This window comes from Scylla paramamosain, unplaced genomic scaffold, assembly GCF_035594125.1.
Source record: "Scylla paramamosain isolate STU-SP2022 unplaced genomic scaffold, ASM3559412v1 Contig40, whole genome shotgun sequence".
Lineage (NCBI taxonomy): Eukaryota > Metazoa > Arthropoda > Malacostraca > Decapoda > Portunidae > Scylla > Scylla paramamosain.
This window is the reverse complement of record NW_026973705.1, coordinates 15,001-31,512: the sequence shown is the minus strand read 5'-3', so window position 1 is coordinate 31,512 and position 16,512 is coordinate 15,001. Positions and strand designations below refer to the sequence as shown.

The following is a 16,512-nucleotide window of genomic DNA, read 5'->3' as shown; positions in this document are numbered from 1 at the left end:
GCCGATGGAACCAAGCAATACTGGCGATGTGAGGCTACTGCATGCAAGGCTCTTGTTCACACAACAGTAGGGGATGAAACCTTCACTATCGTGAAAGTGCGAACGGGCACAATCATTCCACGACTGCTGCGGCTGTGAAGTCGAGGGAGGCCATGGGCGAGCTGAAAGCTGATGCTACTTCTACTCAAGAATGTTCTCGTGCTTTGGTGGCTAACGTTTTGTCAAAAGTGGATGAACATTCACTGGCTCATGTGCCGTCGACATCTACTACGAGCCGCTACGTGCGGCAGTGACGACAGGACGCTCAACAAGCTCCTCCAATTCCCCTGACTCGCACTGGCTATGTTATTCCTGAAGAGTACACCAAGTTAACAGTCGGGAAAGATGTTTTTTATTTCATTTTTTTCTTTATTCTTCAAGTTTCTTTTTTTTTACACACACTATATACATAAATTCAGGAACATATATTCTCTTTTTTTTTTTCTTTATTTCATCCTCTTGAACAAGCTACGGTTTTCACACTTATATACATAATTTTATTATAAAATATTCTTCTTTTTTTTTTTTTTTTTTTTTTTTTTATCTTTTTAGCGTTTTTTTATTTAATGATTTTCTTCACATATCTTTTTGACATTTCTTCGTATTTTCGTTTTCCTTCGTGTAATTTCATTCTCTTGGATGAATCCATCCATAATTGTTACATTTTTTTTTTCTTTGCATTTTTTTACAAACACGTCCGTTTTACATTTGTTTTTCTTGCCGCATGAAAAGCAAGGCTCAAGTTTATGTAGGAAAAAAAGTTAATTTATCCTCTCCATCAAATTAACTTTTTCACACATGCTTCAATAATTTTACTACATTTTTTTTCATTTTTCTTTTTTGTCCTTTTCAAGTTCCGTTTTTCCCATTGATATACATAACCTTACTAATTTTTTTATTTCTTTTTTTTTCTGTTTTATTTTTTTACGTTACGGTTTTCACACACATACATAATTGTATTACAATATCTTGTTTTTCTTCTTTATTACTTTTTTTATTCACATTTTCACGTTTTTATTTTTTCATTCTCTTGAAAGATATATTTTTCACATATTTCACATTTTCTTTTCCTTGTTTTCCCTCTGGGACAAATCCCGCTGTTCACACAAACATCCACATTGCGTATTTATTTCCTTTATTTTTTCACAAATGCATCCATTATTTTGGTTTATATTTTGTTGGTTTTTCTTTTCCTGTTTTAATTCTTTTTGGGGAACGTTTTTCACACACATATGTAAAATTTTTATACATTATTTTCTTTTTTTTCGTGTTTTTTTTTTTTTTATTTCACAGAGAAAATGTTCTTCCTGCGTGACAAGCAAGGCTCAGATTCTTCTAGGAAAACACACAATTAATCCTCTTCTTCACGCTGTCTTTCTTTTTTTTTTTCATTTATTTCACAGAGAAAATGTTCTTCCTGCGTGACAAGCAAGGCTCAGATTCTTGCAGGAAAACACACAATTCATCTTCTTCTTCACGCTGTCTTTCTTTTTCACACAGGCATCCTTAATTTTACTGCATATCTTATTGTTTTTATTTTTTCTTTTTTTTTGTAATTTTCAGGTTTTGTTTTCCATACATAATTTTACTACCTTCTCCTTTTTTCCTATTTTTTTTTGTTTTGTTTTTGTTTTATCCTCTTGATCAAGTTACGCTTTCCACACAAACATCGATAATATTATTACAGCACGTATTTTACTTTTTCTTTGATTTTTTTTTTTTTTTTTTTTTAACTCTAAGTTACGTTTTTCATTCTTTTTAACTTGTGTTATCTTATATTTATTTCTTTTCTTTATTTTTTTCATGATCAAGTTTTTTCTTTCACACATGATATATGCATATTTTTCTTCAACGTTTTTCTTTTCTTTCTTTCATCCTCCTGAGCAAGTTACGGTTTTTATAATTATGCACATAATTGTATGAGAGAGAGAGAGAGAGAGAGAGAGAGAGAGAGAGAGAGAGAGAGAGAGAGAGAGAGAGAGAGAGAGAGAGAGAGAGAGAGAATGTTTATACTTCACTAAGTACACATGTATGTACTGTGATGTCCAGGTAACAAAAGCCAAAAGACAAGGAGTCCGTGCACCACAACATTTGGTTCTCTTGCGCAACACAAGAGAGCCATGAAAGCAAGGGTGGACTTTGCCGCGGCACAGGCAGCGTCACATCTCAGGCCTGGGCACACAGAGAGCAATGTCTACAGCGACACTGGCACACCTGTCTCAGCAAACACTTTGAGACGCCCGTATGTACTGGATGGCACGATGAAACACCCGCCAAGAGAAAAGTGCGAGGCACGCAGCCAGCAGAGCGAGGGGCAGGCGCCGTTTTCTGGAGATGCAGACATTTGCACTCTTGCTCACACGTCCTTCACATTCATCAACAGCTTTTCATACTTTTTGTTGTTGTTTATAGATAAATGCTCTATGATCGACACTGACCCTTTTTTTTTTCTATCAAAATAAAAAAAAACATTTAAGAAAATATTTTCATACGAATAAAAAAGTTTTCTAATAATTATTCTAATAAATATTAATTTTACGACGACTTGTTAAAGAAGTAGTTATTGACAGACCTAGAAAAAATGCTCCCCTGCATGACGAACTACTTCAAACACTGACTGAATTAAAATGTTGAAGAGTTATGTTGCAATTAGCAAGACCATCTTCTATTTTACATATTTTTATTTTTCTATTTTTTTCTTTTACATAAATCTGGTTGTAACTCCTCATGAACATGTTTCACGACAGTACGCATCTACACAAAAAGTATCATTAAGCTACAGTGATATTTAGTGACGTGAAAACAATACGGGGAAATACCCCAACCTTACACCCACTATTATGGGTCCTCGTGGCCCAGTGGGTAGAGTGATGGACTTTGGAGTTTTGAGTGAGGGACGCCGAGGTTCAAACCCCACTCAGAACTCACAAGTCAGAACTCACAAGAAACTTCAAGGGCATCCTCTCCATCGCCACGTGTGCCTAACAAGCACACAACACCACGTGGTGATGGAGCTTCGTCACCACGTGGGCCTAACAAACACACAATAGGTGACGGAGCTGCCCACGGGAGGTGAGAGAGCAACACCTCCCTGTGCCTCCCACGGGAGGTGAGAGCTGCAAGGGGCAATATATTATCAAATAATAATATTATTATTATCATACCCATTAATACTTCTACTACCCATTAATACTTCTACTACCACTACTACTGCTACTACCACTACTGCTACTATGTTTACAACCACCCTACCCTCGCTAGAGGTAGGGTAGATGATTTTTCTTTTTTCTTTATATTTTTCACATATGAATCCGTTATTTTGTAGTAGTAGTAGTAGTAGTAGTAGTAGTAGTGGTAGTAGTAGTAGAAGTATTAATGGGTATAATAATAATAATATTATTATTATAATTATCATTATATATATATATATATATATATATATATATATATATATATATATATATATATATATATATATATATATATATATATATATATATATATATATATATATATATATATATATACTTAATTTTATTACAATATATTTTTTCATTTTTACTTTCATTATCTTTCTATTTTTTTTTCTTTATTTGTTTTTATTTATTTATTTATTTATTTATTTCATTTTTTATTTATTTTTTTGCACATACTTCCTAAATAATTTTTTGTTGAAGTTGATTTTTTCTTTCTTTTTTTTTTCTTCATTTCATTCTCTTGAACAAATTGTCTTTTTCTCTCTTATATAAATATTTTCTTTTTACTATATATTTATTTTTTCATGCTTTTTAATCTTTTTGTTGTTCTCTTCGAGAAATTGTTATTTTCACATATGCATTCATTTTTTTACTACACTTTTCTTTTTTTCCCTTTTAATTTCATTGCATGTTTTTTTTTTTCAAAGAAATAATGTTGTTAGTGCATGAAAAACAAGACACCAATTTCTTTTGTTAAAAATACTTTTATCCTCTTCATCATGTTAAGTTTTTCACACATACATCCATTAATGTCTCTTTTTTTCTTTTTTTCGTTATTTTTTTATCCTTTTCAATTTACATTTCTCAGACATATATACGTAATTTTACTGCATTTTTTCTTTCTTCTTTGTTATATTTCATCCTCTTCAACAAGTTCCGCTTTTCACGCAAACATCCATAATTACAGTGCGCATTTTCCTTTTTTTTTTTTTTTTGTATTTTCTTTTACATTCTCTTGAACGTGTTACGTCTTGTTTACAAATATATCTTTTGTTCTTTATTTTTCAAGTTACGTGTTTTTATTTTTTCCTTTTATTTTATTCTTTTTTCCTTTATTCTTTTTCATCATGATTAACTCACACATACTATATACATATTTTTCTACAACATTATTTTTTTTTTCTTTTCTTCATGTCATCCTTCTGGACAACTTACGACTTTCACACTTATATACATACGTAACTGTATTGCAAGATTGTGCTCTTTTATTTTTATTTATTTTTTTCACGTTTCAGTTTGTTTTTTTGCTCATCAGTAAGTCATATGTTTCCCCTTTTCTTTGTTTTCCTGTTTCTTTGTTTTATTTCATCGTCTCACACAAGTAACCCTTTTCTCACAAACATCCCTAATTAGGGTACATGATTTTTCTTTTTTCTTTATATTTTTTCACATATCAATCCGTTATTTTACTGCTTATTTTCTTCTTTCTTTCGTTTTCTTTTATTTTTAATCCTCTTTATATATATATATATATATATATATATATATATATATATATATATATATATATATATATATATATATATATATATATATATATATATATATATATATATATATATATATATATATATATATATATACGAGTATATATATATAAAATATTTACTATAATTTTTTTTTCCTTTATTTCGCATTTTTCCACCGCAATAATGTTGGTGCTGCATAAAAGGCAAGGCTCAGACTCATGCAGGATAAAAAAAAAAAAGACAATTTATCTTCTTCATCAAGTAAGTTTTTCACGCATCCGTCCATAATCTTAGCACCTGTTTCTTTTTATTTTTGTTTATCTTTTTTTTCCTTATTCTCTTTAAATTACTTTTTTTTATTTTTGTTTATTTTTTTATTTCATTTTTTTTTTATTCTTCAAGTTTCTTTTTTTACACAAACTATATACATATATTCAGGAACATATATTCTCTTTTTTTCTTTTCTTTATTTCATCCTCTTGAACAAGCTACGGTTTTCACACTTATATACATAATTTTATTATATAATATTCTTCTTCTTCTTTTTCTTATTTTTTTTTTCTTTTTAGCGTTTTTTTATTTAATGATTTTCTTCACATATCTTTTTGACATTTCTTCGTATTTTCGTTTTCCTTCGTGTAATTTCATTCTCTTGGATGAATCCATCCATAATTGTTACATTTTTTTTTCTTTTTCTTTGCATTTTTTTTTTTACAAACACGTCCATTGTTTTACTTTGTTTTTCTTGCCGCATGAAAAGCAAGGCTCAAGTTTATGCAGGAAAAAAAGCTAATTTATCCTCTTCATCAAATTAATTTTTTTTTTTACACATGCTTCAATAATTTTGAATTTTTTTTTTTCCTTTTTTTTTTTTGTCCTTTTCAAGTTCCGTTTTTCCCATTGATATACATCATTTTACTATTTTTTTTTATTTCCTTTTTTCTGTTTTATTTTTTACGTTACGGTTTTCACACACATACATAATTGTATTACAATATCTTATTTTTCTTCTTTATTTTTTACTTTTATTCACATTTTCACGTTTTTAATTTTTCTTTCTCTTGAAAGATATATTTTTAACATTTTTCACATTTTCTTTTCTTTGTTTTTCCCTCTCGGACAAATCACGCTGCTGCTGTGAGTAAGAATGCGACATGTACCTTAAATCTGAGGAGAGAGAGAAAAAGACACGTTACAAAAGTGTTGTGGTTTGAGCAGCACAAGAGCAACAAGATGCAAGACTGGTGCACGGAAATAAGTACACACAGAGATAGCGCACCTAATGAATAGCACTTCTAAATGCACCTTGTCAAACAGTGCTGGGTGGACAGAATGGACACAGGAATCGGGTTGCTAGTGCTGAGTCATTAGGGAGCTTTAAAAGATGAGATAAATGTATGGATGGAGATGATAAGAGATAATGGATTCAAGCTTGAAAAAAAAAAAGTTATACTTAAAAAAGGACTGGAAGAAATTGGTTCTCAAACAGAATGGTGGATGAATGGAAGGGACTCAAGAATCAGGTTGTTAGTGCTGAGTCATTAGGGAGCTTTGAAAGGAGATTAGACACATGAATGGATGGGGATGACAGGTGGAAACAGGCAGGTGTGCTTCAAACAGGGACTGCCACATGTAGGCCAGATGGCTTCCTGCACCAGTCCTTGTGTATTGTGTAAGAAGTGTTCTATGTTCTCACATCATGACTGTTTTTCACAGGCAACAGATTATTTTAATCAGAATCTTGAGGATGATCTTTTTACTGCTGGGATGGCAGTGTTTGGCAATGACTATATTCATGAAATAACACTTGGAAACTGCAATATTTTCCATAAAAGACTGTAAGTGGAAGGTATAAACTCTTTGTTCAATCAATTAAAAAATTGAACAAGTTCTTGAAAATACCAATAACTTTCGCTAAACTGTAGAATCCTTGTGAAACTGTCAACAGCCCACCCTGCCACACACCACCTCACCCTTCACATCACCTCTGTTCAGTCAGTACTAGTGGTGAACACACTCTTGGAAACCCTCACAGCTTTCATTAAACTGATAGAAGGGAGAACTCATGTTGAACTTATGTTGAACAGTCTCCCTGCCACACACACCACCAAACAGCCTACTCATTTCCAGATACTGTTTATTTCTGGGCAAAGTACAGTGCCTTTGCAACTCATGGTCTACACAATGAAGGGATCACCAAGGAGATTAATGAACCGAGTGAACCTAAACCTAATCTAACCCTCAGATGAAGACGTTAATATTACTTCAGTATCATCCAACTCTTCTTATTACCTCACCTAAACTGACTCTTCACCTCACCTCACTTCACCTAACCTGACACACAGAGAGAGAGAGAGAGAGAGAGAGAGAGAGAGAGAGAGAGAGAGAGAGAGAGAGAGAGAGAGAGAGAGAGAGAGAGAGAGAGAGAGAGAGAGAGAGAGAGAGAGAGAGAGAGAGAGAGAGAGAGAGAGAGAGAGAGAGAGAGAAGCCCCATAAATAAACAAAACAAACAAATCCGTTGGCTCTTCCCACCTGTCATGAGTAGCCAGGTATGGGTGGCTTGTCATAGATGTCCTTGAGTGGCGCCAGGATTTCTGTGCCCCCCATGTCGGCTTTCATCGCGGCCTGCAGCTGGCATGCCTCACGCAGCGTTGCCTCTGAGTACACACGACTCCCCCTGCAACAGTCACACCACAAGGATTACGGTAAGCACACACACACACACACATACAGAAGACAGTAGGCACCCGCTGAAATAATAATTACTCCCAGTGAGGTCTAAAGCACTATTCAGGGGGTGCTGTGAACTTATCATTAAACCCAGCTGTGACCTCATTAAACATTTCTCTTTGTGTCTCACAACACAAGGGGGCAGTCAGAGCCTGCCCTTTAAAGACAACTCTCTTCCTCCACACAAAACTACAAGCACCTAATAACACACACACCCTTCACTCGAAAATTAAAAATTATCATGGCGACTCCTACACCAGCCTCGGAGTTCCCATTTGGGGAGGGGACCTCAAATGTCCCCAAGTCGGACTGCTCTTATGAGGTGTCTTGACACCCCCGTCAACTTTTTCTTCATTAACTTCTGCAATATTCACGGTCTAAGATCTAATTTTCAATCTGTAGAACACCACCTCTCCTCTTCGAAACCTCATCTTCTTTTCCTCACTGAAACAAAGGTGTCTAAGGCAACTGACAGTAACCCTTTTTCTGCTCTCTCCTAATTTCTCTATCCTACTCGCGTGCCCACGCTCCTGAAACTTCAGAGATTTCCAACATCTGGCTACGACTACAGTCACTCTCAAACTAAATTTATCTGTGCTGTATACCTCTCACCTAACTCCTCTGGCTATAAGAAATTCTTTGACTACTTAACTTCCAAAGTGGAGCACATTCTGACTCTCTTCCCTTTTTCAGAGATCTCCATACTTGGAGACTTTAGTGTTCACCACCAGCTTTGGCTTTCCTCTCCCTTCATTGACCATACTGGTAAACTAGCCTTCAACTTTGCTATCCTCCATGACCTAGAGCAATTGGTGCGACACCCTACTCGTCTTCCTGACTGTCTTAGAGATATGCCCAACATTCTTGACTTTTTCCGTTGGGCTCCTCAGATCACAACCTCATATCTGTATCTTGTCTTATTGCTCCAGTCCCTACTCAGGATCCCCCTAAGTGAAGGTGCCTCTAGCATTTTGTCTCTGCTAGTTGGGAGAACCTGAGGAGGTATTTTGCTGATTTTCCTTGGAATGGCTACTGCTTCCGTGTCAGAGATCCGTCTTTGTGTGCTGAGCGCATAACAGAGGTGATAGTGTCTGGCATGGAGGCGTACATTCCTCACTCTTTTTCTCGATCAAAACCTTCCAAAGCTTGGTTTAACACTGCTTCTTCTTGTGCTATACAGGATAGAGAGGTGGCCCACTAAAGATACTTAAGCCTTCCATCACCAGAATCTTATGCACTTTATTTTTTTCTGCTCAGAACCATGGCAAGTCTGTTCTTCAACTAGCGAAAAAACTCCTTTATTGATAGAAAGTGTGAAAAACTTTCAAGATCTAACTCCCCTTGTGATGTCTGGTATCTAGCTAAAAATATCTCCAATAACTTTGCTTCTTCTTTCTTTCCTTTATTTCAACCAGATGGCATTAGTGCTATCACATCTATGTCTAAAGCTGAACTCTTCGTTCAAACCTTTGCTAAAAACTCTATCTTGGACGATTCAGGGGTTGTTCCTCCCTCTCCTCCACCATCTGACTACTTCATGCTACCTATTGAAATTCTTCGCAATAATGTTTTTCATGCCCTCGGAAGGCTTATGGACCTGATGGGGTCCCTCCTATTGTTCTCTGAAACTGTGCCTCCGTGCTTGCACCTTGCCTAGTCAAACTCTTTTAACTCTGTCTGTCAACATCTACCTTTCCTTCTTGCTGGAAGTTTGCCTACATTCAGCCTGTTCCTAAAAAGGGTGACCGTTCTAATTCCTCAAACTACCGTCCTATTGCTGTAATTTCCTGCCTATTTAAGTTTTTGAATCTATCCTCAACAAGAAGATTCTTAAACATCTATCACTTCACAACTTCTATCTGATTGTCAGTATGGATTCCGTCAAGGCCGCTCTACTGGTGATCTTCTGGGTTTCCTTACTGAGTCTTGGTCATCCTCTTTTAGAGAATTTGGTGAAACTTTTGCTGTTGAATTAAGCATATCTAAAGCTTTTGATAGAGTCTGGCACAAAGCTTTGATTTCCAAACTACCCTCCTATGGCTTCTATCCTTCTCTCTGTTGCTTCATCTCGAGTTTCCTTTCTGACTGTTCTATTGCTGCTGTAGTAGACAGTCACTGTTTTAATTTTATTAACAGTGCAGCTCCTCAGGGTTCTGTCCTGTCACCCACTCTCTTCCTATTAATCATCAATGATCTAAACCAAACACTCCTACGCTGATGATACCACCCTGCACTTATTCCACGTCTTTTCATAGACGTCCAACCCTAGAGGACTTTACTTCCCTACAGGAAGTAAACCTTTCACGCAGGGAAGCCACAGAGCGCATGACTTTGGATCTCTCTAAAATTTCTGATTGGGGGAGAGCAAACTTACTATTGTTCAATGTCTCAAAAACTCATGCCTTCATCTATCAACTCGACACAACCTTCCAGACAACTATCCCCTCTTTTTCAGTGACACTCAACTGTCCCCCTCTTCTACACTGAATATCCTCGGTCTGTCCTTTACTTATAATCTGAACCGGAAACTTGACATCTCATCTTTATCTAAAACAGCTTCTAAGAATTTAGGTGTTCTGAGATGTCTCCGCCAGTTTTTCTCACCCCCCCCCTTATCTGCTAACTCTGTACCATCCTTATCCATCCATGTATAGGGTATGTTTCACATGTCTGAGGGAGGTTCTACTCATACTGCTCTTCTAGACAGGGTGGAATCAAAAGCTTTTCATCTCATCAACTCCTCTCCTCTAACTGACTGTCTTCAGCCTCTCTCATCGCCACAGTGTTACATCTCTAGCTGTCTTCTACCGCTAATTTCATGCTAATTGCTCTTCTGATCTTGCTAACTGCATGCCTCCCCTTTTCCCATGGCCTCGTTGCACAAGACTCTTCTTTCTCTCATCCCTATTCTGTCCACCTCTCTAACGCAAGAGTTAACCAGTATTCTCAATCATTCATCACTTTCTCTGGTAAACTCTGGAACTCCCTGCCTGCTTCTGTATTTCCACCTTCCTATGACGTGAATTCCTTCAAGAGGGAGGTTTCAAGACACTTATCCTTCAATTTTTGACTACCGCTTTGGACCCTTTTATGGGACTGGCATTTTAGTGGGCTTTTTTTTTTTTTTTATTGGCACAAGAGGAGGAGGAATACAAAGGAATACAAAGGAATGAACAGACAGCAACAGCCCTACTGGGCCTAACGAGGCTGTCTGTGTGTCTATTCTACCACTACCACTACAGATTCTAAGAGTTAGAGGCTGGAGGACACTAGGGTTCAAAGGAAGGAAAACAAGAGAGCATAGGGAGAAGGAAAGGCTAAGATGTGATAGGAAAGGATGAAAGAGAAATTATACTATTCACTACAGTAACTAAAAAAAAAAAAAAAGTACGCAAAGTATATTATATGAGGGATTGCTGCGAGGTGATTGTCCAACCTTTGTTTAAAAGTTTCTATTGTATTACTATCGACAATATATGCTGGATGAGAGTTCCAGACACTTATAATTCTATTGAAGAAATAATACTTAGCCTCGTCTGATCTGAAACGCTTACCTATAATCTTGTAACCATTATTTCTAGTGGTGTTGGAACTGTTAATGATGATATAGTTGTTCACATTTACGTTATCAAAGCCCCGACACATTTTAAACAGCTCAGTTAAGTCTCCTCGCATTCGCCGTTTCTCTAAGCTGAACAAGTTGAGTTCCCTCAAGCGCTCCTCATAAGGCTTGTTCCGCAGTCGTGGGATCAACTTGGTAACTCTTCTTTGGACTCTCTCCAGCTTGTCTATATCTTTCTTGTAATGGGGTGACCAGAACTGGACTTGGAAGTGAATTATCGCCTTAACGTAAGCTAACTTCCAATCCTCGGGAACCTTACCGCATTTAAATGATTTGGTGAAAAGCAATGAAAGGGGCTTACAAATTTGAAATCTAGTTTCTTTCAGGACACGTGGTGCAATACCATCTGGGCCGGGGGCTTTGTCAGTTTTCATTTTATCAATTGATTATTTCTTTTTCATGAAAAACGCAGACAATTAAGGGGTTATGTTGTGGAGCATAAGGAGTGGTTCGGGGATTGTATGAATATTTTCCTCTGTAAAAATTGAAGCAAAATAATCATTCAGTGTGTCCGCGATCTGAGTTTCTTCGGTGACAAAATTACCGTTATCTAGTGTAATTTGATTAATGTGAGATGTAATGACTTTTTTATTTCGAACGTAACCGTAAAATTCTTTGGGACTGGATTTAGCAATGCTTGCAATATACATTTCTAGATTTTTCTTACTCTGTCTAATGAGCTTTTTTGATTCGCGTCGGAGTCTGTCATATTCTAGTTTATCGGCCTCATTCTGAGAGAACAAATATTTACTGTAGGCACGATTTTTCTGCAGTAGTTGTGACTCAGTGTTGTTTGTCCACCATTTAGGTTTGTTTCTCTTGCATGGACGTTTTTTACGCATAGGGATACATGTCTTCACACCATTTTATAAAAAGTAGCTACTTAAATTTCGCCCATGATTCTTCAATGTTACTTTCGCCAAGTTCAGCGTTCCAATCTGCGACAGAAAGAATTGACCTGAGTCTCTCGTAGTCTCCTTTTTTATAAATGAAAACTTTTTCGTTGCTAACAATGTCCTTATATGCTTGAAGGCTGATGTTAAAAGAGACAATCTTGTGGTCACCCGTACTAAATTCAGGACCAATATTAACGTTAGATATTAAGTCATCGTTTGTTGAAAGAACAAGATCTAATATGTTGTCACCTCGTGTGGGTCCTTGAACGTGTTGCTTTAGGGAACATTCTAATAAATTATTATACAAGTCGTGACCAGAGTGAGAGTTAAGTGGATTTCCCCATGAGTTAACAGGTAGATTGAAGTCTCCACAGATGACTATCAAAAGTGTTACTTATTTCAGTAATTTGATCTTGTAAATTCTTATCAGAGTAAACATTGTGAACCGGAGGCCTATAAATAAGACCTATAGCAGTTTTCTTAGAACGTACTCTTAAATGCAAGAAGACTGAATCTATATTGTTAATCTTTTCAGTTTTTAGTATGGTTGGCTGAAGACTGGCTTTCACATACAGCAATACACCGCCTCCTATCCTGTCTTTTCTTTCACTGCTGAACATTTCATAGCCTGGCAAGTTGTATTCCGCAAGAAAGTCTCTGTTTGCAGAGTTCAGCCAAGATTCAGTAATACCAATAATGTGATAGTTTTCTACAGCTGCCAGGGTTTCTAAATCTGAAAATTTATTTCTAAGGCTGCGAGCGTTGATTAGGCAAGCTTTTATAGTGTTGCACATGGAGGTTGGGTTGTGCGAGGAGTCTACTAAGAGTCTGGAGCTACACGATCTTGCTGGTCTTTTTTTGGTCTGAAAATAGAAACTTTATTACTAAGGAGTCTGCCAAGTCGTGCTGCTCCAATTCCATTCAGGTGTAAACCATCCGGCTGAAACAGAGAAGGTTTATTGTAAAAGTTGTCCCAAAGATTAACAAAGTCTACATCTTCCTCTGCGCAGAGAGAACAAAGACGGCTGTTAGTGCTGAAGGCTCTGTTGTAGAAGGCAGCTGGTGCCCTGGTCCGGGGGAGGATACCTGAAACAATAATGTTATTGGATTTAGCGCTGTATCATCCTCTTGAACTTTTCCATGAGCTCTTCAGACCTAGTGTTTTCGACATCATTTGTACCTGCGTGAGTAATAAAGAGGGTATTATTATTAGATCCGCAGGCTGCCTCGTCGCATGCTGCCGTGATGTCGTCTAAGCGTCCACCAGGCATGCATAGACGCTTACGTGTCCTACGAGCCCTGCCACAGAACTCAGAGAGCTGACCTCTGACTATTGAGTCTCCGACCAGTCTCGTCTCTTGTGCATCTTCCTTTTCTTCAGCTAGGATCTGGTACCCGTTGTGTGTTGAGATGGGCAAAGATTTCTTAACATTAGTGGTGGTGGCACGATTACTGACTAAAGTGAATGGCGACTCTGCAAGCACAGCATGTGGGCGGGCAGGAGCCCCTGGAGTGGAGGAGGCAGGTCTGTCAGGGATGGCAGGAACAACATCTGTGGAGGTGCAACCTGTATTAGAGACAACGAACTCTTTTAGTGCTTCAAGCTGTTGCACGACGTCCTCATACTGCTTGCACTTCTCCTCGTATTTCTCGTTGAGTCTCTCTATCTTACTCTGGAGGTGACACAACCTGCAGGCAGAAGAATTCCGGAAATACTGAGGGGCAAACCTGCCACGACAGGCTTCGCATTGACTGAGAAGAGAAGGCATGACTCATTAATCAGAGCGCTTTTGAAGTTTCAGAAAAGATGTGACCATAAATTGAGCAAATGAAAAGTTTATGCATGGAAATCAGATACTGCTGTGTTAGATGCCTCCAACACTGGGTCTTGAAAATGCCACAAAGACCAATCGCTTGCCTAGAGTCTTGGTCACGAGTGAGACTTTTACAAACCGGCGCTTGCAGCTATGAGGAGGAGGTGGAGGAGGAGGAGGAATGGAAGTAAATTAAAAGATAGAAGATGAGAAAGATGAGACAAGATAAATATAGGAGGAAGAGGAAGAATGACCTCTCACTTATCCTAACCCAGTCTGGACCACTCACTTCTTGAAGAGCACTGAGAAGGATGAGCCGAAGCTGACAATGTTGAAGAGGCAACCCAGAGGCAGACTCTTCAGGAACAGAAGAAGTGTTGCCCGGGCACTCTCTATCTTTTCCCCATGCATGCTTCCTGTTGGTGAGGTCAGTTTAGGTTAGGTTAGCACTGCACAACTACAGTACAAACTCACTGAGTCGAACTAATTTTGGGGTTAATTTACGTTAGCTTAGTACAACCTTGCTGAGTTGGACCCTTGAAAATCCCAGTAACTTCCCTCACATCCTGCTTAGGAGTCACAGTAAGGAGTTATTGTTGAACTATTACTGGAAACATGGAAACATCCTTCAAAACCCCAGTAACTCCCTCACAGCCTGTTTAAAAAGCTATGAAAGGCATCATATCTGCTTAGTCCTGCACTGACAAGCCTTCCAGCATCCCATCATATCAGTTCTTGGGTCATACTGACCTTGTCCAGCTGCCCCACCTGCCTCCACCTCACCTGAGCGGTCGATGACAAAGATAATCTCATTCCTGCTGGAGTAGGTGTTGGTGGGCACCTCTGGGAAGAGGTTCAGCATGAGCAGGTCATCCTTCATGATCCCAGTGGCAGAGCGTTCACCGGTCTCCCGCAACAGGTGGGGCCGTTAGGCACTCCTGTAGTACACCAGCATGCTCCAGCCGTGGTCGCAGCTGAACCCTCCGTCCTGGCTCACCTGCGGCATGGACAGGAGATTAGGTTGGGGCATGGGTTAGGTTAGGTTATGCTGCAATAGGTCAGGGCATCAGTTGGGTTAGGTTGCAATGCTGGATCAGCTGATGTTATTTTCATGGACAGAAGAAAGAAAACAAGACCTAAAAGGTTTATGGACGTAGAGAAGGAATTACAACACACACAAACACACACACACACACACACACACACACACACACACACACACACACACACACACACACACACACACACTGAAAAAAATTAAGAAAGTACTTTGTTATCGTGGACTGGAAAGACTTTGAACATGCAGAAGTTGTTCAGGAAAAATAGGATGAATTTATAAGGATATATAATACTGCTGTAGAGAAATTTGTACCTAGAGGAGAAAGATGTAGAAAAGGTAAGGAATAGTTCAATACAAAATGCAAAAAGGCTAGAAATTGTAAGTTAAATGGTTGGAATAGATGGAAAAAAAGGAAAACTGAGAGCAGATGGAAGGAATATATTGATGCTAGAAACAAGTATGTTGAAATAATAAGAATGGAGAGAAAATACAATCAAAGAGATATAATAGAAAAGTGAATAAATGAACCCAAGCTGTTCTTTAGACATATTAATGGGAGGATCAAGAAGAGAGGTGTATCAAAACTGAAAGATGAAGGAAAAATCTATGAGGATGCACAGGACATGGCGGAGATTATGGGCAAAAGTTACAGATCAGTATTTACTGTGGAAGGGGAGTTTGATGCTGGAAGGGATAATTTGGTGAGGAATACGCTTAGTACAGTACCAGTCAGTTATATGAAATACTTATGATGATTGAGGACCTTGAAATAAATAAAGCATCTGGTCCAGATGGAGTATCAAACTGGATATTGAAAGAATGTAGAGATCAACTGGCTGATAAAATTCACAGTATGGTGGTGACATCATTGTTGCAGGGAAGGGTACCAAAAGATTGGAAGAGAGCAAATATTACACCAATATTCAAAGGGGGAAATAAAGAAAACCCACCAAATTATAGACCAGTGTCATTTACTAGTGGTGTAGTAAAAGAATGCGAAAGAACAATAAAGGAAAGATTGATGGAACACTTGGAAAGAGATAAAGTTTTGGTAAATTGTCAATTTGGATTTAGGCGGGGAAGATCATGCTCCATGAACTTATTGTCCTTTTAGTCAAAGGCAGTTGATATTGCGCAAGAGAGACAGACTAGTGATGGTGTCTACTTAGACTTGAAGAGGGCTTTTGACAAAGTACCACACCAAAGATTGCTATGGAAGATAAAAAAAAAATTTAAAAATATGGAAAAATTGGAGGATGACTGCTGGAGTGGATGAAGGATTATCTGGATGATAGAGAGATGAGAACTGTAATACAAAACCAGAATTCATCCTAGCTGAAAGTAACTAGTGGTGTCCCACAGGGATCAATGTTGGGACCAATAATGTTTGTGATATATGTAAATGACATAAATGAAGAGATAGACAGCTATATGGACTTATTTGCAAATGATGCTAAGCTGATGAGAATGGTAGAAAATGCAAATGACTGTATGGTACTGCAAGACAATTTAAATAAGATAAATAGATGGAGTAAATCTTGGCAAATGGAATTCACTTAAAGTAAATGTAAAGTAATGGAGTTTGGTAAGAGTAAAAAAAGAATACATCATTATGGGATGGATGG

The 16,512-nt window shown here is 37.6% G+C and overlaps 1 protein-coding gene across 2 annotated transcripts in view; it reads right to left on the bottom strand.

Moving 5' to 3' along the window:
• Positions 1–5,641: 5,641 nt before the first annotated feature.
• LOC135098009 (von Willebrand factor A domain-containing protein 5A-like) overlaps positions 5,642–16,512 on the bottom strand; it is an 11,705-nt gene continuing 834 nt past the window's right edge. Inside the window, exons 2-5 of one of the 2 annotated variants that reach the window (XM_064000190.1) lie at positions 14,611–14,824; positions 14,117–14,243; positions 7,298–7,442; positions 5,642–5,932 (exon numbers count right to left, since the gene is read on the bottom strand). In XM_064000190.1, the coding sequence (XP_063856260.1) occupies positions 7,301–7,442; positions 14,117–14,243; positions 14,611–14,707 (366 nt within the window). In that variant the 5' untranslated portion in view covers positions 14,708–14,824 and the 3' untranslated portion in view covers positions 5,642–5,932; positions 7,298–7,300. Of the gene's footprint in view, positions 5,933–7,297; positions 7,443–14,036; positions 14,244–14,610; positions 14,825–16,512 lie in introns of those variants that run through there. The other variant, XM_064000191.1, reaches the window with a different exon arrangement.